This window comes from Phocoena phocoena, chromosome 6 (assembly GCF_963924675.1).
Source record: "Phocoena phocoena chromosome 6, mPhoPho1.1, whole genome shotgun sequence".
NCBI classification, from domain to species: Eukaryota; Metazoa; Chordata; class Mammalia; order Artiodactyla; family Phocoenidae; genus Phocoena; species Phocoena phocoena.
This window is the reverse complement of record NC_089224.1, coordinates 79,705,647-79,726,075: the sequence shown is the minus strand read 5'-3', so window position 1 is coordinate 79,726,075 and position 20,429 is coordinate 79,705,647. Positions and strand designations below refer to the sequence as shown.

Below are 20,429 nucleotides of genomic sequence, written 5' to 3'. Positions count from 1 at the left end.
TGGGGGTGGGTGCAGGGAAGATAGGAAAGGGGGGATCTGAGCCATGAAAGCCCTTTGAGGTCAGTTATTTCAATCTCTCCCGTACACACCGCCTTTACAGATGAGAAAACTGAGTCTTGGTGAGAAGAAAAGACTTGATCAAGGTCACTCAGAGAGGCTTGACGGAGCCCCAGAATCCTGCATGTGTGTGCATGTGCACATGGATATCTGTGAATACGTGTGTTATATATATTGTATGTACACACGTATGTGTGTATGTATATATCCATGTGTGTATTTTATAATAACGTAGGTGGTATATTATATAAATAATATGTAATATATTTGAAAGGCTGGTTGTGCCTGTGTTGGGTGCTCTAGTCAGGATCACTCTGGCCATAGACAGTGTTGTATATGCCCAGGTACCCGCTGACCCCTGAGCCACGGTGCACCATGCAGTTCTACAAAACCACAGGGAAGGACTGTAGAAGTCTCATGGTCCTTTTCAAATCATTCCTTCTTCCTCCTCTTCCTCTGCAGAGATTTTCTCTCAAAGCCCAGTTTGAATCCTTCAGAAATAGAACTTGGCTGCGAAGTCACTTTGAAAGACTTTCTGTATGTTAATTACAGCTGGCCAAGGTCTTGAGCAGAGGTGGGAGCCCACCATCTGCAGATGGGGTCGGCCCCCAGCGTGCTCTGCAAATCCCCATCATCTGGCAGGTGTCGTTTTGGGTTAATTAAGAGCTACACTGAGCCCTTTACCTGTCACTTCTGAGAATTTTAGTGAGAGTGAGAATTTTTGACTTTCTTGCCATCTCTGAGCTTTTAGCAAAGGGGAAACTGAAAATATCTCTGATTCTGCCGACTTTCCTGGCCCTGGAATCTCCAGGACTGCTGCATTCAGTGCCTTTTCTTTTTTTTCTTTAATATATATTTATTTATTTTTGGCTGCGTTGGGTCTTCGTTTCTGTGCGAGGGCTTTCTCCAGTTGCGGCGAGCGGGGGCCACTCTTCATCGCGGTGTGCGGGCCTCTCACTGTCGCGGCCTCTCCCGTTGTGGAGCACAGGCTCCAGACACGCAGGCTCAGTAGTTGTGGTGCACAGGCCTAGCCGCTCCGCGGCATGAGGGATCTTCCCGGACCGGGGCTGGAACCCGTGTTACCTGCATTGGCAGGCGGATTCTTAACCACTGCGCCACCAGGGAAGCCCCAGTGCCTTTTCTTGTGGCCCCCTTTAAACTTTTAATTTCAATCACTCCTTTCTAGTTACCTAGTTATTGGTTTTTACAATAGTTATTGTTATTTTACAGCCAGCTCTTCTATGTTTGAAAGATGGTGCTGTTTTGGGAAAATCCACCATTTATCCTAAATTTCTTAAGCCTCTGCTTTCTTTTTGGGCCTTTGAGGAGAGAACATCTATTCCTCAGCTTGATTCTGTTTAGTAGCTTTGGAAGGGCTTTCCATTTGCCACTCAGGGGCCTTTCAGCAATCGGGCGGCCCTGGCGCATCCCATTGGTAAGGTTTACCTTAATCCTAGCCCCGCCCTGTTGCCTTCTGATGACGTGTTTCCGGTCCAGTGATGTGCTGCCAGTTACCTCACTTCTGTCTGATGCAATCTTGATTTCCGGTTGCACCAGCCACCATTCAACGCCCCCCCACCCCGGCCACCGCCGTGACCATGAATGAATGAACCAGATAAGAGGGAAACATCAAAAGACGAAAATAATACACACACACTTATATTTGGTTGAGGAATTACACGGTTTATAGAGGGATCAGGGTTACAGGTTCTTAGTAAGGTATCTTGACCCAATAAAGCGAGGAAAATAACATTAGGAGTAAACTCTGCCCCATCAGTCGGGGTGTAATTATTTGTGAATCGGATCTCTGGATTCCAGCATTTGCTGGATTCTGATTTTTGCTCCCAATCAATTTCCACTGTTACCTGACCAGTGGAATACTGACTAATAAAAGACTTAGTAGGCGTTTCAGTGAAGGCCGCAGGAGGTTCTGCAGGGACTGGAGTATTTTTCTGCAGAATCATCAGAGGTGGATGTTTGCACCCAAAGCCTCCCATGTTAGGATGAGGCTGAAAATTGCCATCAGTGTCAGGAATTTTCGCCCAAATAGGGCGCTGGAGATAGATGTCTTTATCCATACATACCCGACCAGGCTGTACACCCGTATATAAGGGCACTTCTTTTTGTGGTTTATTGCTGGGGGTGTTTTGCCTCGATGGAATTTTTCTGCCAGAAGTAGCTGCATAGGTATTTGTTGTTTCAGTCTCATCTTCTTTGGTGAAATGTGGGGTAGGTGCTTTGTTGGTGGTCTGCATTATCAAGCTGTTATGTACACCACCTTCCCTGCATTGTCGTTCCAGTTGCTTATGCCATTTGGTCTGGGCCTTCAAAAGCTCTTTGCAGGCTTCCCTGGTGGTGCAGTGGTTGAGAGTCCACCTGCCGATGCAGGGGACACAGGTTCGTTCCCCGGTCCGGGAAGATCCCACATGCCGCGGAGCGGCTGGGCCCGTAAGCCATGGCCGCTGAGCCTGTGCATCTGGAGCCTGTGCTCCGCAACGGGAGAGGCCACAACAGTGAGAGGCCCGCATACTGCAAAAAAAAAAAAAAAAAAAAAAGCTCTTTGCATTTGCCAACCAATTCTCCACTGCTTGGTCCTCTGCAGACATGTTAGGTTGATTGTTTTCTTTATTGGTTGAGAAGCCCTGCATGCATTGCCACGGGCCCGGCTCATAGTTGGTGTATTTTTGCCCATAGTTACTCTTCTTAATTTTTGTGGTTTGAATTGTGCCATCTGCTGAAGTTTGGTAGAACCCATATAGGTACTGGTCGACAAGGGGGTTGGAGAGATGAGTCACTCTTTGATTATGCACAAGGCAAGAGTGAAAAGGGAGGTCTTCAAAGGCATATTGAAAACTGAAATTATTGCCAATGTGAAGCATCTGACTGGAAAAGTATTCTAGGCAATAAAAAGCTGAGCGTGGAGTAAGGGATGTGTTCCCTCTGCTCTTCATATGCACAGGGCAGTACCAGTACTGAGGCCACATAAAAACATCACCGGGAAAAGCGGGCAAGCACCCCTCGGTGGCATTTCCAACCACATATGGCAGCTGGTATGTGTCAGCTGCAAAAATCTGGATGGTTGACGTTAGGTTATTGGCAATTGTCTTTGTGCCTGCTGCCTCCATGACCTCCTTAACTTGTATGTTGAAAATTTTGATTCTACGAGCCTTTGGTCGGATGCCCCAGTAGTTGTTGAGGAGTCGCTGACAGTCTTGGGGTCTCCAGTGGCACTGGAATCTGTTGAAGTCGAGGTAGGCCCAGGGGTGCTGTAACCCAAGTAGGCAGACATGTCAGAGGCATGGCCTTTAATCTGCTTGTAGAGATTGTTGTCACAGAAGGGGAACACACAAGTTCTGGTGGAACGAGTGGTGACGAGATTCCCTTGCCGTTGAGAATCACATGCCAATTTCCTGAGGACTCTCCAGTGCCTCTGCTGCCGCCGCCTGCATCTGAAGCTTCTGAGTCTTGCGTAGCCATCTCCAAATTACTGCTTCCTGCGCTTCTCGCGGTAGCCACTCCAGAGGATCCGCGGGGGGCCAAAGGGGTACGTTCTCCTCCTCGTCCTCCCGCGGGGAGACTGGGCTCTCCAGGGCTGGTGTCTGCAACCTTGGGACATTTAGCGGCTGCGGGGGTGGGGTGGGGCATGTCTGTGAGGCCCATAGGTGTCAGCAGGCGCTTCTTGGCCTGGAAGACACCTCGGGTAAGGTTTCCGCCAAAGGAGGTATCTCCTGGGAAAGAGCCTATCAGCTCTTGGTCTGCTGAATTAAAAGTGAGATAAGGGTTCTTTCCCTCCTCGATTATTTTGTCGTAGGTCATGGACTCGCATGGCTGCATCCACCTTGTTGACCTGACGGCCCTTAGCAAGGCCGTTAATAGGGCCAAGGTACTTATAGCCAGGGAGGACAAGACCCATTGCAGAGTGTTTAGGTCGTCCTCCAGATCCAGACAAAGCTGGAAGCCACGGCTGCTGTTGGTTTGGTTTAGGGACAGCGCGTCCAGGTTTTGAGTTGCACCAAGTAGCCGCTGCCCGGATAACATTCATAACAGTCAAAACTGTGATGAGCCACGCACGTGCGATATTCCCGCGTATGCATATTAGATTGATCCAAAACCACCAGCTTCGCCAACCCCTTACGTTCCTCGCACGACAGGACAACAGCTCTGTCACGGCTAAACTTGTGCTCTAGACACCTCACCTTTATTTCAGCCAGACCAGTGGTGTCAAGGCACTGTGAACAGGTCAAGAGACTCCTCTTGCGTGTTTTCCCTTGCCTCCTGGGGGCCTTTATATCCCTGTGTCGGCTGCTGATTCAGCAGATGCGGCAGGGGACGAGGGAGGAGCTGGGGGAACTTCGGCGCTTTCCAGCTGACATGGGGAACTTTGAGCTGCTCACCAAGGCAATGGAAATTCCCTCGCTACCAAAATGACAACTGGTCTATTCATAGTGCTCTCAGATAAGTGGGGTTTGTTAGCGCCTGTAGGAACCTCGAACACCGGTTCAACTGGTATAGCATTGCCATGGCCCTACTGGAAAAATTCTCTTATCTCCCATTTACTTATTTCCCCAAATCATGCCTGAGTTTTACTGTGAACCTAAAAAGGAACATTCTTTCCTCCAAAGGTTCCTTATGTTCCAGGGTAGTGCTGTTCCCATCAACCATAGTACACTTATATATATTACTGGTAATAAGTACAGGCGTTGGTTCAATTTGCACAGAACCTTTACATTTTTGATCAACCCCGCATGGCCGACCCACCCAAAATGGCTTTAGCAGACTCTACAATTTTACTGGTCATCTTTCCTTCCTCCCACCAAATCACCATCTTATCTACCCAGTCATTGAAAGGAAAGTTCTCATTAGTCCAGTTTCCACAGCCATAAAATGGCACAGCACGGGCAATAGCCTCCACGATGCTTGTCTTGCTGGTGGTCGCAGGTCCGTAGAACCAGATGGCGTTGCACTTGTTGAACTCCCACCAGGCCCAGCAAACTAGGATGTTCGCTGCCAAGACGGGGTCGTACCGATTCACCTGGAAAAGTTGGAACACCTTGTTCCTTGTGATGTCCCCGACTGGAAGCTTGCCTAGCAGGTAGCCTTCGGCCGACTTTGTCAGGAGCATTTCGGCTCGCGCGTTCTCCAGTGCTGCTCTGTTGAGCTCGGTTGAAAGCTGCTGCGAAAGGATTCTTTGTCTTCCAGCAGCCATTGTCTCTCAGAAGTTATTCCGTTTTCGACTAGCCAGTCCGCACCCTCGCTGTATTTGTGAGTGGTCCTGTTAAGAATAACAGGTACCGGGCTTCCCTGGTGGCGCAGTGGTTGAGAGTCCGCCTGCCGATGCAGGGGACACGGGTTCGTGCCCCGGTCCGGGAGGATCCCACATGCCGCGGAGCGGTTGGGCCCGTGAGCCACGGCCGCTGAGCCTGCGCGTCTGGAGCCTGTGCTCCACAACGGGAGAGGCCGCGGCAGTGGGAGGCCCGTGTACCGCAAAAAAAAAAAAAAAAAAAAAAAAGAAAAGAATAACAGGTACCTTGTTACTAGGGCCACAGGGCTCTGGCTGCAGATCTTTCTTCCACTGAGCGATCAAAGCTGGGCGGCGCTCCGTATGGAGGGTGGCTGGAGAAAAGGCTGGAATGTTAGTCCATGCCCAGTGAGCCTCCGGATGCTGCTTAGTGAGGAGATAAAAGACAGTGTAGCTGGCATCAACAGATTTAGTCACCCGCCTTGTTTAGTTTTAGTCACAGTTACCCAGTCCTCAGTGTTCGGGGTTATACCCTCCAAGTCATCACACTTGATGACTTCCTTAATGTGTTTGATATGTCAGCCAAGCACAAAGGACTTAACTGTGCCCTGCTCTAACAGTGCAGATGAAAGTAACAGAAGGAAGATGTCAGGGCTAACCTTAGAGCTCCGTGTTCATGGGGAATGACTTGGTCAGATCCCCCGATAACTGGGTTCTCATGGTCAAAAGGCCCCCTTCTCCGGCAAAAGAGAACTTTCCTTCTCTGGGGTGAAGATAATGTTCTATATCTTCATAGAGGTTTCCGCTACACAGGTGCATACATTTGTCAAAACGCAGCAATAGTACATTTCAGATCTGTGCATTTCATTATGTGTACACTTTACATCAAAATAAAAAACTTTTAAACAAATAATGAATTTCAGTTAATGATACGCAGGCTGAAATACTTAGGGGAAAATGTATTGATGTTTCCAGTTTACTTGGAAATACATAAAAGATAAGATGAATGAAAGGCTGGAGGGAGAGATAGATGATAAGCAAGTATAAGAAAATATTGATGGCGGAATTAGGTAGTGGGTACACAGTGTTCACTGTAAAATTCTTTCAACTTTGCTGTGTGTTTGAAAATTCTCAGAAATACCAGAGGTGGGGAGGGTGGTGAGGGGAGGATTTTCTCTCCCCTGCTGGCCCAGCCCAGTGATGTCTTCCTTGGGATGGTGGAAGCCCGGGGACTTGGAAATAGGCCGGTGTTCTGGTCCTGCCCTGGCCCTGCCTGGTGTGTGGCTTGGGGGAGGGGAGTTTGAAGGAACTTATCTCTCAAGTTTGTCCAGTCTAAATAATCTGGAACTATGAGTCCCAGCAGAGGTTGGTGAGGTTTAATGTAAGATAAGTTTATGGTGGGGGGAACGGGCCTATCTTCCCATTAATTCTGGGAAGAAGTGAGCTGCTTGGAGTTGGGTAGGAATGAGGGGAGTGATCGCTAGTCCCTCGGATACCTAGTGAGAAGCCAAGTCCCTCGGCCCCGAGCCCCTGAGTTCTCTGCTCTAAAATCTTGGATGGGGTTATCATGAGATGGAGTGCCACGCCCTCTAGATGCTTCCTGACTGCACTCAGACGGGGTGTTGGAGGGGGGACGGTTAACTTTCGCGTGCTCACGCCTGTGGCTCAGGCTTCCTGACATCACGGAATTCTCGGGCCCTGTGATCCACACTGTTCTTGGACCACAGTCTTTCACCTCAACCCCACTGGCTGCCCAAACGTGGCACGCAGCTGCTTCCTTCGATCTCCACATGGGGAGAAAACATCAGCCCAGTCGTATTGGCATTTGAGTGTGTAGCAGGCTTTACGTCCCAATGTGGGTGACTTAAAACGGGAATTAGACGCCCACTTCTTGAATGTTCTTCGCTCCTCCCACCCCACGGGGCACGGACGTCTCCTTTTGTCTCCCGCTTTCTCCTCCTTGATAGCAGAACCTCCCTCGGTTCAGGTCGTTCAGTCCTCCACGCATCGCACGTGAGCTGTCACCATCCCCACCCCTGAACCCAGCTCTGGGCCTCCTTTTGCATATCCAAGAACTCAGCAATTAAAATAAATAAAGCTCTAAAATTCCTTTTAGGGACTGATTCAGTCTTCCCTCACTCCCCAGCTTCCCCAGTCTCCTTGGCACAGGAGCAGGTAGTTTTGTTCTTCCAATAATATTATCTTGTTTACCTGTCACCAATCCTATGATGTAGGTGTTTTATTAGGCCCATATTCAAGATGACAAGACTCTGCCCAGAGAGGTTCCATTACTTTCCCAAGGCCACACAGCCAATAAGTGGCAGGCTGACTACAGACCATGGGGGCAGGCTCCCTCTCAGCACTGCCACGGGAAGCCCACACCCACCCTGTGGGCAGGCTCCTCCCTGCCCCCTCCCCACTTTCTGGTGGCCCAGCACAGTGCGGGGGCCTAGCTCACGGTGCCAGTTCCAGGCCTGGTCTCAGAAGGTCCAGTCTTGTTTTCTCCTCAGGACTGCTCGCTCCTGGGGGACTGAAGATGGAGATCATGACCCATGTTTCGTTGTTGAGAGTTCTTGGGGCTTCTGTCGGAGCACCTCCAGACACGGTCTCTGAGGAGGGTCCAGGTGCTGTGTGCTTCCCAAATGGAGGTCTCACTGCCTACTGGGCATGAGCTGCTGGGCATGAGCTGGCACCGCAGTCAGGCCTCACGGAAGATTTTCTTTTAATGCATAAAGAAAAGGTTTCCCAGTTTAAAGGGTTGTCATTTTTGAGAGATGCCCAAAGCACGGATCAGTTAGTGGAATGAGGCAAGGGTCCCGTGGTGTCCTTGGTGCTGGGCAATCATAAGAGAAGCGTCTATTGTGCAAGCTCTGTCTTGGGCCCTCTGGCCTCACCTCTGGGTGCCCCAACAATGATCCAGAAGTGGGGCTTTCATACGATGCCTGAGGATCTCATTCCTGTGCTGGAGGAGCATTGCTTCATGCCTGTGGACGTTGCAGCTGTGTTGTCCCTCGGGCTCCCGTTCCCTCTCGCTTGGATTGTGACCACAGCCTCCCAGCTGGTCTCCCTGACCACGGGCTCACCTCCTGCAGCCCATCCTCCAGGTCCTGGTCCTCCTGAGTCTGAAGGCTTCCCGGGTCCCAGCCCTGAAGGGAGAAACGCATAACGTTTCTGCTCCTCCCCACTCTGCTCCACGGCTTGCCTCTGCTGGGGCCTCATGAAGACCTGGCTGTGCGGGGGTCACACTCTGTCCATCCCACCCCAGACTTTTGCTTGTGCCCGGAATGCCCTGTCTGCCTCTGCATCTCAAACTCCTACCCATCCTGGCTCACGTGCTCCCCTCCACCCAGAAGGCATCCCCAGTGCTTTCCCCAGACCTTGTCTTGGCTGGAGCAGGCTCTCTTTTCTAAGCTGCGGTCCTAAGATTTGAAGGAAAGAAGGTGAATGTGCCTCAGGTGTCGTGATGATGGCGAATTCAAGCAGGGGAGACGCAGCAGGAGATTGGAGCCTCCAGACCCAAAGAAACTCATCATCAGGTGGGGCCCACAGAGCCTCAAGGAGAGGCCTCCCTCCCTGCTGGGAGCACTGTGGCCCCTGAGAAGTGAAATTCAGGCTCAGCAGATAGGAAGGGCCTTTAGACATCACTTGGTCTGATCTGCCCATTTACAAATGGAAGACAGAGACCCAGGGTGGGAAGGCAGCGTCACATGGGCAGAGGGCCCTGGCCTGGGAGACAGGAGGCTGGACTTGGAGTTGCCTCCTGGCCTGGACAAGTCCCCCCACACCTTCCTGAGCCTCCATTTCCTCACATATAAAACGCAGACAGTTGCACCCATCTCGTGAGCTTCACAGGACTGTCAGGAGGGTTAAATGAGATTCTAGATGCCAAGGAGGCCTTGGTGACCGACGTCAGGTCATTGTCATGTGACTGACATTTGCTGAGCAGTCACTGCGTGCCAGACACTGTGTATCATTCATTCAGTCTTTACAGTGACCACGTGCAGTGGGATCTATTAATTGTCCTGACTCTACTGAGGAGGAAACAGGCGCAGAGAGGTTGAGTAACCTGCTGATGGTCACAGAGCTAGGAAGAGGCAGACGCAGGATTTGGACCCAGGCAGTCTGGCTCCAGAGCCCTTGCTCTGAAGGGTTCAGTGGCAGCATGTGGGCTTGAATCTGGGTGGTCTGCTGCTTCCCAGCCATCTTCGTGGCCGAGCTAGTCCGGGTCCATAGACAGACAGCTTTCTTGGCAATTGAGGACCTGGTCTCCCCACATCTCATGGATGAGGACTCCCTAAACCCAGCCAGCTACCTGTGTGGCACTTCAGATAATGACACCATCCTGGAGTCCCCAGCATGTGGCTGGACCAGCCCTGAGGTCTGCCTCATGCCCCAGAGACCGTCAAGCTCCCCTTACCCAGAGGGCACACTCTCACAGGGCATTTCATAGGACAGGGGCCCCGACGAAGGTACCACCATGCCAGTGCTCTAAACACAGCAGGCAGGGTGGGTCCCTGGGGGTTCATTTCTTCCACCAGGAACAGGATGGCGTGGCGGATGGAACCTGGGCAATGGATCGGATAAACCGGTTCGAATCCTGGCACACAGCCGGTGCACAATACACCCCTGGCCATCAGTACTAATAATGGAAGTAGTGAGAGCCGTCATCTGTGAACGAATGGGAGGAGTTCCCATTCTTTCATTCATTTAACAAATAGTTTCCAGGGCCTGCTAGACATTGAGATAGAGGCATGAACTCCCTGCCCCCATGGAGCTTACATCCTAGTGGAGGAAGCAGAATTAACAAGAAAGATAAGCACAATAAGTTAGATATGTTAGATTGTGATCAGTTCAATGGAGAAAAGTTAAGCAGGGAAAGTGGAAGGAGTTTCCATTGGAAATGCAATGGTTCGGAGGTGACGTTAGAGCAAAGCCTGGAAGGAGGTGAGGGAGAGAGCCATGTGGACAAGAGTGTCATGTTACAGGTAGAGGCAGCGAGCTACCGGCGGTTCATGGAGCACCGACTGTCTGCTGTGGACGGGGTGTTACACTGGGGGTGGGTGGCACGTGGGTGCTGAGAGGAATCAGACACTGACCTGCACACAGATGCTCCCATGTCACAGGAGAGTCCCGTGCAGGTCAGGGCAAATGTGGCGCTGTGGGGCACAGCGGGAGACAGGGTGTGCCCCAGGAGGGGCAGGAGAGGGGCTTCCCAGAGGAAGAGGTATCTGAGTGGGATTCTAGAAAGTCAGGCAGGTGGGGACGGGGTCGAGGATGGTGGGCAACACTGACAGGTGCATCCTCTCGAGGAGTTGGAGCTGTTTATGGCCCTTTGCCAATTTGGGGACAGAGTTGAGGGGAGGGTGTGGGATGGACAACAAGGATACAATTAATTAATTAACTCCAGCTGAACAGGCCCGAGACTTGCACTTTTGGGGGCTGGAGATCAAGGAGGCTTCCTGAAAGAGGTGGCCTTGGAGCTGGGCCTGGCAGACAGGCGCGATGCTGCTAGATGGAGATGCAGAGACAGCCTTTGCTGGTGTAGTCCAATGCCCCGGGCCAGGCGCAGTGCTGTCAGGAAGTGCCTCTGATGGGGCAGCTCCGTGGGAGTCCAGAGCCCTGGGGAGAGGGTGGCTGTCCCCCTTCTCCAGGCGGCTTGTGGCTCTGCTCCCCCACCCGACCCCCCAGGAGGAGGAGGAGGTGCCGTGGCGCTGATGGAAATGCAGAGGCTGGGCTGCTGCGGCCCAGCACTGTCACCATGCTCTCCCTTGCACGCTGGAACCTGACACCCTGACCACTGAGGCATAAAAAACAGAGAATTGGAAGGCTCAGCCTGTCAGGCTGGGAGTGGCCCCCAGAGAGGCCAGAGGAGCGCATGTGTGCGTGTGCGCGCGTGTGTGTGTGTGTGTGTGTGTGTGTGTGTGTGTGTGCGCGTGTGCGTGCGCATGCCTTGCCTGCAGTTGCCTGTGGAAGTGGGGAGGAGGCTGGCTGGGCCCGGGGGTGGGAGCGGCTGGCCCTCGGGCCTGCTTTATTGTTCCTGCTGCACCTGGTGGAGCCCTGGGGTCCCTACACTTGGGCCGAGGCCCCCAGAGAGAAAGCAGTGCTCCAGGTCCTGACTTCTGGCTGGCTGTCCTTCTAGAGGCTCCTGCCCTTCGGCCCTTTGGCATCCCTAACAAGAATCCATGGAAGCATGGATGGTGCAAGGGTGGTCTCATGGGGCTGTGTGACTCCTGTCACCACTGCCAGGGTGGGGCCCACATGCTCTGTAACCAGTAGCCTAAAAAGCCACTCAACAGCCAGCTACCTATACAACTGCTGCCAGGCACTGGGGCTCCCACACCCCAGGAACTGCAGCCACAGGGAGGAGACAGGAGGGGCCTGTCCTGCTACGGAGCCAGGACAGCAAGGTTTGAGGGCAGGGATTTTGAGCTCCTCTCCTGACACTGGCTAGTGGTAAAGAGGCTCTCCTGTGGCTGGAAGTGAGGGCACAAGGAAGTGCCAGACACAAGCATCATGGCTCCACGAACAGCTGGGCAAGAGTGAACCATCCTCATTTACCACTCTGCCCGCCGGCACCCACTGCTCTCTCCACCTGGTGCAGCTTGCAGCTCTTGGTCCTTTCCCCATGCCCAGGAGGCCCCACCCAGTCGCTCTTCTGTGCTCCCCCAGCCCTTCAGCTTGTCCCTTCATCTCAGCAAAGTGCTGGGGGCCTGAGTTTATGTCTCATCTTCCCCATTGGACTGAGGCCTGGGGAGCAGTCATCTCTGGATTCACAGCACAGAGGTCTAGACTAGAGTTGGGGTCATCTTTGGCTTCCCAGTCCAGAGCCACTCAGGAAACACATGGAAGTGGCACTGCATCCACACTGGGGTCCTGGAGTGGCCTCTGTCAGCGCTGAGAACCAAGTCCCAAGCCCCGGACTGCTTGGTTCTCAGCAGTTGTATAGGTAGCTGGCTGTTGAGTGGCTTTTTAGGCTACTACTGAGAACCAAGCACTCTGGGCCTTTGGACTTGGGTTGGGTGAATCCAGGCTGTTTTGTGAGAGACCCTGGGCATCAGCTTTCCCATCTGTAAAATGGGTCAATAACCTCAGGGAACACCTGGCACATGGTAATCCAATGGTACACATGTGAGAGGTTGGTATTCAATCCCACTAATAAGAAAAAGGTTATAGGGGAAAATGTAGACAATGCCAATGACAGCTGTCCACTTGATAAGGGGGTGGACCAGACTTGCCTTTCTTGGTTACACAAAGTACCCGCAGTTTATGAAAGAGACAAATGCCATTGGCATTTTCCGAACCTGACTTGACATTTGGTTCCTGTTTCTCTCTCCACCCACCACATGCAGGGAGTGAGTTTTCCGGGAGCCCCTACAGCCACCCTCAATACCCCTCGTACAACGACTCCTGGAGGTTCCCCAACCCAGGGCTGCTCGGTGAGTACTGGCGGAGGCCCTGCGGGGCCCCTGGGCCATCAACTGCCCCATTGGGCACCCTCATTGGGCCAGGGTCCTTCAATATCCTCAGGTCCGGTCACTGAGGTGGGGTGGGTAGCTCTCCCCAGATGCTTGCAACGTGGGAGTTGTGATGGGGCTTCAGGACAGTAAACACCACTCCAGCCCTACTTATGCCCTCAGCGCTCCCCCCGATGTTTTAGTGGATAAGGGAAAATGGCACAGAGGGGGAACAGATTTAAAAAGGCCATTGAGGGAGAAAGAGAAAGGTAGGAAAAGTGCCTGCCCAAGAGTAACATATTTCTTAAGAATCATTGAATATTTTGGCGAGAAATCTCTAAATAAGAGCAGCCAGAAAAAAAAAAAAAAAAAAAAAGAGCAGCCAGGAGACCAACTTGGATTGATTGGTAGTGGCTATCTGTCTTGGTAAGGACTCTGAGGCATGGATATTGATTAGTGATGTCTGCCATGGACACCACTAGAGCCAGCTCCATTAGAAATGGGTTGCCCTGTGGCTGAAGGCCTGCCAAGTCATGCCGTTCCGAGCTCAGCTGGTGCCCAGACTCTGCCCAGGCCTCAGACTGCAGATGGTCCATGGCTGTGGCCAGCCTGATCTGTGTACATCATCAAAGATATCTGGGCCACCCCAAAGACCAAGCAGGGCTAACTCAGCCCTCAAAAGGCCAAGGAGAGCCCTTTGTTTTGTTGCAGTGAACTTACATGAGACCAGCTGGTGAGTGCCAGCTGGAGCTGAAGATTCTGGAGCACGAAGCAGGGGCTCAGTGCTCACAGATGTCACACACCCTGGGGGCAGAGCCAGTGAATCAGCCTGTAGGCAGCAACACCGATCTCTCCCCAGCAGTCAGCTGAGGAATTTCCACTAAGGTCAGGCATGGAAGGGCCTCTGAGACCATCTAGGTTTATCTGTACAGCTTAATAAGGCCTGCTTAATTAAGAACCTGTTACTTCCCTGGATCCTGAATTATTTCAGGACTGAGAAACATACACTTTATCAAAAAAGCAAGAACCTGGTGTCTTCAAACTCAAGTTGCTAGGCACGGGTCTGTGAAGGAGGCCATGAAGTCACAGCCTTGGCCCCTTCCCCATCCTGCTTTGGTGATTAGGACAGACAATGACGTACACACCATCCCTTCCTGGCTGCAATCCTTCCGTGAGTTTGAGCCTTGGGCCACCCAAAGCATTTTGGTGTAGCTTGCAAAACTTGAGGTGAAATAAGGAACAATGCCAACCAGCACTCCAGGCCCTGTGCCTAAATATTTCATTTCATAGCAGACCGGGTTCTTGCCATCTGTGGCCTCCTGGAGGGGCTGAATCTGGGGACTGATTGCTCAGACTTCTTTTTTGGTTTTGGTAAAAATTACTTCTAAGTATGAGGTAAGGTCTCCGCTTACTTAATGCTTTTCCTTAAACAACCCCCCTGAGAGGCCCTGGGTTCTGAGTTGGCCCAGCTGTCAGTTTCAGGAGGCAAACGCTGACCCTGAACCAAGTCTTTCAGCAGGGGTTGGGGTGGAGGGATGGGTCAGGAGGCCTGAGCCTGGGAACCGCCCCCTGCAAATCAGCCTCATACAGAGCCCTGGTCCCAGCGCTGCTGTGAGACCCACAGGGGATGTGGCACAAAGGAAGCCTGGGCCAGGCTGCAGGAGGGGTTCCTTGTCATGGGGATATGACCCCAAGGAGGCCATGTTGACCTAGGGCCTCCACATATGGTCGTGTACTGCCCAAGGGGACAAGTGGGGGCTGAAATCGAGCCCATGCATGGCACAAAGCCCGAAGCCCTGGCACAGAAGTATGGCTGCTTTTTCTAATTAATTTTTATGAGGTATCTGATAGGCTTATTTGCCTGGGAGTTCAAGAATCAGAGAAGTGAGAAAGGAGCTGCTCAGGCAAGCATAGCAAAGGGATGGAGTAGGAGGTAGGGCCACAGGTGGGGGACCTTGAATGCCACACTAAGAAGTCTGCACCTGATTGTGTGGGCAGCTAGGACCCCAAGGGGATGTCAAGGGGAAGGTGGGACTAGACCACATCCGAGGCCTTTGCTGCTCAAGCTGGAGTGAAATCCAGTTCATATCCCCAATTATATGCATGGACTATGTGTCTGGTGTGGAAAAGTTGTGGACAATGTCCCAGGGAGCTCACCGGCTGGGGGTGAGAGAGCCTCAGGCAAGTGTATCTGTGCTGGGATGTGCTCAGTGACTTGAGAGGGTCCAGAACCAGTGTGGAGAAGAGGATAAAGAATCAAAACTCTGTTCATCTAAATGAGCACTTGCTAATTGTGCAGGCACTGGGCAAAACCCCTCATGTGGGTTACCTCATTTTATCCTTTCAACAGTCCTAGGGGGCACAAGGTATCAATATTATCTTTACAGATGAAGAGTGAGGCTCAGAAAGGTTAATTAACATACTTGAGGTCACACAGCATGCAGGCAGCAGAATGAGAACTCAAACTCCCATCACCCTGACTCTAGAGCCTGTATTCATAATCAGTGTGTGATGTGGTACTCTTACTCTTCCTGACCAATTCAGTCTGAACAGTACTACAGCCAGGAAAAGAGGCTCATCTCTCCATAGTAACAAGCCTGGGAATCCCAAATACTCAGACCTTGTATGCCATGAGAACAGCGCTGATCTATTTTTGAAAGCCAGGTTATTGTATTTATCTGTCAGGCTTTCAGTTGCAAACGACAGATTCCACTCTGGCTGGTTTAAGCAGAAAGTGAATTTATTAAGGAATATTGGGGGCTCCCAGAATCTCCAGGAGGACCAAAGAGACAGGCATGTGACACACAGCCAGGAACAACACCAGGGCTGCTCTAGCATATACGCCTCCACTGTTGGTACCTGCAAGCAGCCCGCTCTGTGCTACTGCTTCAGCTGGGGTGCTTGAGAGCTCTGCCCTGCCTCTGTACCCACCTCCAGCAGGTAGAGTCTGTCAGCCCACTTCCTCAAGCTGCTCCCCTCCCAACTGAGGTCAAACTCAAGAGATTCTAATTGGCAGGGCCCAGGTGACGCCCTTGTGCTCTAGCAGCAAAGGCAACTGGGAGAATGAGTTCTGACTTCTAACTCAAAGAGGCAGGCCTCATACCACAGAAAACTCTGCAAACGCAAGAAAAGTTTAAACAATGTTGGGCTGTTACAAACATGAGAAATGGCCCCTGCTCTGCCCAAGTCTGTAACCTGGGGAATCACGGTCAGGTCATCAACCAGTCTGGACCTCAGTTGCCTCAGGTGTAAAATGAGGATAGTGGCCACTGGCAGCTTCATTCAAGCGGGAGCTGAACACGATGCTCTCTTGAGGCCCGGAATGCAGTGATCCTACTTCCCTGAAGATGAGTGAGATGCCAGGCTTGCTCTGCCAGTCTTGCAAATAAGTTTCAGGCCCGCTCCCATCTACCAGCCTGCCCTTTCCCCAGTGTCTTCAGGGCTTTAGCTGAAAAAATCCCACTGGGCTGGAGAAGTAGAGTATTTCTGCTACTTGGGGAGGGTGCCAGTGGGGAAACCTGCTCTGAGGTGCCTCTGTGCTCTGCTAGATCAGTGGGAGCTGTGGAAACAGGTGGGACCCTCACACACCCTGCCCACACCTGGATGGGCAATGCCACCTAACGAAGCTGCAGGAGAGCCTCCCTTCCCGCCGAGCCTCCTCCCCAGGAGCTGCCTGCGGTCTGCCCACGCCCAGCCCAGCCAGGGTGGCCGGGATCCAGCATCCCACTGGGGCCCCGGGCAGGCGGGGCGGCAGGCTGGCGGCAGGAAGAAAGGCCGCTGCGGTCAATTAGGATTAGAACCGGAGCGCCTGTGGCCACTGTAAAGGGATTAGAGAGCGAGTAGGAGCCCGGAATGACTGTGTCAAGAAGTAAATTGATGATAATGTGAATTAGAGAGGAAAAATGACAGAAGAAAGGACAAGTTTATTCTAGTTGGAGGTCTAATGGGCACCAGGAAGACAGAGCGCTTTGTGAGGTGATGTTTTCATTTCTCACGGTAAATGCAAGCGTTTTTGATTTTTGCCATGGGGCCCTCGCACTGGGGTCGCTGGACAGCCTGGCCGTGAGATTAGGCTTTGAGAGAGAAGCGAGTCAAAGCCCAGGGTGAGAGCTGGCCCCTGGGAAACTCTGAGGCCCGAGCCAGGATTTCCTGTCCCTCATTTGCAGGGGCAGCCCCTGTGGTTTTCCTGGTCCTGTGCCATGCTCGGGCCCACGGGGCTGGCCCTCACATCACACACACACACACACACACACACACACACACACACACCCCTCTCACCTGGGATGCTGGGTTGGCACCGCAGATACCCTGTGGGTGACTGGCCCCCTCCCTCAGGAGAGAGAGCAGAGGAGACTGCCAGGCGTCTGAGTCAGGGCTCCAACCAGGGAGGTGACAGAAGGCAGCAGAAAAATCCATCTCTGGGAATACTTCAGCACGGCACTGGTGTCCATACCTTCCGGAACAGCACAGCAAGGCACTGCCTGCGCCCCCATCGTCACTGCTGCTTGAGCCATTACTGCCTTCCTGGGGGCTGGGGAGGGAGAATTTTACCCACTAAGTGGGGCTGGGATTGGAGGGGCGGTGACACATGCTAATCATGCCTTCTTGATTACCCCCTAGCAGCGTGACCCTGGGCAAGCTACTTACTCTCTCTGTGCATCAGTTTCCTCATCTGCTAAATGGGGGCCATACTAGTGCCTACCTGATAGAATTGTTGTGGAAATTAAAAGAGTTAAAGCATATAAAGGGCTTAGAAAAGTGTCCATTTCCAGAGCACCTTCACATCCTTTCCTCGTGGTGCCCTCGTCTAGCCCCACTGTGACCCCCCTTTTAGAGATGAGAAAACTGAGGCTCAGGGGAGTGAAGCCACTTGTCCAAGTTCACTCAGCCAGGAGTGATAGAGCCTGACTGGCGATCTTCAGGCCTTGGTGCCCAGTTATGGCATCTGGGAGAATTGCCAGGATTGGTTTGGATTTGGGTGAGATTTCAGAATAAGTATGAGTCACCTTCCCCGGGGAATTAAGAAGCTTACTATTCCTGCCCCAGCAGACACGTGGTCTACAGTGGCTGACAGGACCCCAGCTGCTATCCACTTGGATAAACACGGCCCTCCGACATAGCTGTACAGGCTGTGAACTGTGTCATGGAAGAAAGAGTCCTGAACTAGGGGCCGACAACCAGAATTCCACGCCAGGCTCTGGCCCTGAGAGGCTCTGTGGCTTTGGGCACATGAGTGGTCTCTTGAGCCTCAGTTCTACTACCCCCAGCCCCACCTGTAAAAGGAAGAGACAGCCTAGTGTCTCTAACTTCTGTGGTTCTGAGAATCTGCTCGTCCCCTTGAGCCCCCCAGACCCTTTTGTCCCTGGAGAGGAGTTTGAACACAGAGCAGGGCTCCTGCAGGCCTCATCCAAAGCAGGCAGTTAAAGAGAGCAGCCCCGAGACAGTGGGAAGAACCCAGCATCGGTACAAAATGCCCCATGCTGGCTTTGTCTGAAGGGCACAGGAAGCAGGCCTGCCCCCTGCCCTTCGCCCACGTACTCACATATCCAAATCTTCATGTCCTCCAAGTTCAACCTAACCTGCTTCCTCCAGGAAGCCTGACCCTGCCAGAATAATCTTGCATTCCCAGAGCTCTTTTCTCGGAGCTCTGACCCCCTTCTTGACTCTGAACACTGGCCTGCATTTGTTCATTATCGCCCAGTGCTGCACCCCATAGGGTTGGAAAATAAACGAATGAATGGGCAGGGTCTTTACTCTTGTTGGTTCACTCAGTGCTGTTGCTCATTTTCTCAGCAAACCTAGCCGGGCACGTGCCATGTGCCAGGCTCCAGGCTGGGGGCTGGCGACAGACACCGAGCAGAGCAGAACCCAGCCCCTGCCTGTGTGGGGCTCTCCGTGCAGGCGAGGGGGAAGAAGCACAGAAAGAGATGATCAGAGCCTGTGGTCCAGCCTGCAGCACGGTGTGGGCTCAGGACAGGGGGCATCCCAGAGGGGGAGATAGGGGCTCTCGGACTTGAAGGAAGCGGCACTATTCAGCAGACAGGAAAGGGGGTGAAGGTGCAGCCAACGTGCTCCAGGCAGGAGGCAGAGCGTGGAAAAGGCGCGGAGGCGTGGAGTTGGATGTAATGGGCTAGCTCTACCTGCCCCGCAGGGCTCAATCAGACAACGTGTGGAAAGGGGCGGGAAGTGCTCAGCCTGAGGTAGCTGCCATTAGGCCCCTGGTGCTTGAGATGGCTGCAGAGCGTGATTTTGCAGGAGCGGGTGCCTGGGAGTGAGCCGGAGGAGTGGCGGTCCTAGAGGGAAATCCAGAGGTCGGCAGGGCTAGGTCACAGAGCTTCCACAGGCCAGACTACGAAGTGATGACTTTTCATCCTCTTGCTCAGAAACTGGCAAACTTTTTGTGTAAAGCGCCTGATAGTACATATTTTAGGCTTTGCAGGCCATGTGGTCGCTATTGTAGTACTCAGCTCTGCAGAAGCAGCATGAAAGCAGTCACCGACCATACAGAAACGAACGGGCACGGTTCGGTCCCAGTCAAACGTTAATTACTGAAACAGGCAGCGGCGTGGGGGCGGGAGGGGGGGCAGGGGGCGGGTGGATTTGGCCTCGGTCTGCCCACCCCAGCTGTAGCTGGTGAGGAGGGCCTGAAACCTATGACCAGGCAGCGGCCCTGATCAGGGACTGAGATCTTAGTGAGAGAGGACAGTGGCCTGGACTGGGGGAGGGGGAGGAAGGGACAGGGGCAGGGGACACTGGTGGAAAGGGGACCCCTGGTACGGAGCTGGGGGCACAAGGTCTCCCTCCAACCTCCGTGGCCTCTTCTGTCTCTTCCAGGCTCCCCGTACTATTACAGCGCCGCTGCCCGAGGAGCTGCCCCGCCCGCAGCTGCCACGGCCTACGACCGTCACTGACCCCAGGAGCCAGGCAGGCGCCAAGCACTTATGACACATATCACTGAAGGCCATAGCCTCCCAGCCCCCTCCGAACACAGCCAGAGGGGCCCAATGAGACCGTCCCCCCAGCAACCCCCCACTCGCCTGAAACTCCCTTCCCCTTTTCCTGCCAGGGACTCGGCTTCTATGGTAGCGCTGTTGGACTTCTAGACACCCGTCCATTTCTAAGAGTCAGTTGATGAGCTTCTCCCGATGTGACTGGGTCTCCACAAACCAAGAGACTGATCTGCAGACAACTGCAGCCCCAGCCCAGCCTGCCAGCCCCCTAGCTGTCTGACCACCTGCCCGTCTTCCTGCCCCAGGCCTAGGAAGGAGAGTTTTTGCTTTTGTTGCTTCAACAGCACCCGTGTAAATACCTTACTGCTTTTTTGTGGGCCCGAGGGTCCAACTGAGCAGACTGCCCAGCCATTATGCATCCAGCACTCCCACCGTGTCACAGGATGACTTCGACCTGTGCACAGAGCATCCCCTCTGCTCTGGGTGCCCCCTGAAGGTGTGTTTGGAGATGCCCTTGAGACTAAGGATGCCCACCCCCAGGCCCCAGCTCCCTGCTCATTGCTACTTCTTTAATATCTGGACTAAGAGTCTCATTGGGTTGGCTTTGCTCTAAGCAGCCCCCCCCAAGACCCCTCCCTGGCTTCCTGCCCCCATTTCCCTGGGCCCAGTGCAGTGCGAGCAGCTCTTTTCCGTATCAAAGGACTCAAAAAGAACTGTCTAGGAGATTCC

The 20,429-nt window shown here is 52.9% G+C and overlaps 1 protein-coding gene across 1 annotated transcript in view; it reads left to right on the top strand.

Annotated features, from left to right (window-relative positions):
* PAX5 (paired box 5) overlaps positions 1-19,661 on the top strand; it is a 176,844-nt gene extending 157,183 nt beyond the window's left edge. Inside the window, exons 9-10 of the mRNA XM_065878360.1 lie at positions 12,646-12,732; positions 19,585-19,661. Coding sequence (XP_065734432.1) covers positions 12,646-12,732; positions 19,585-19,661 — 164 coding nt within the window. The remainder of the gene's footprint in view (positions 1-12,645; positions 12,733-19,584) is intronic.
* The last annotated feature ends 768 nt before the right edge of the window (positions 19,662-20,429 follow it).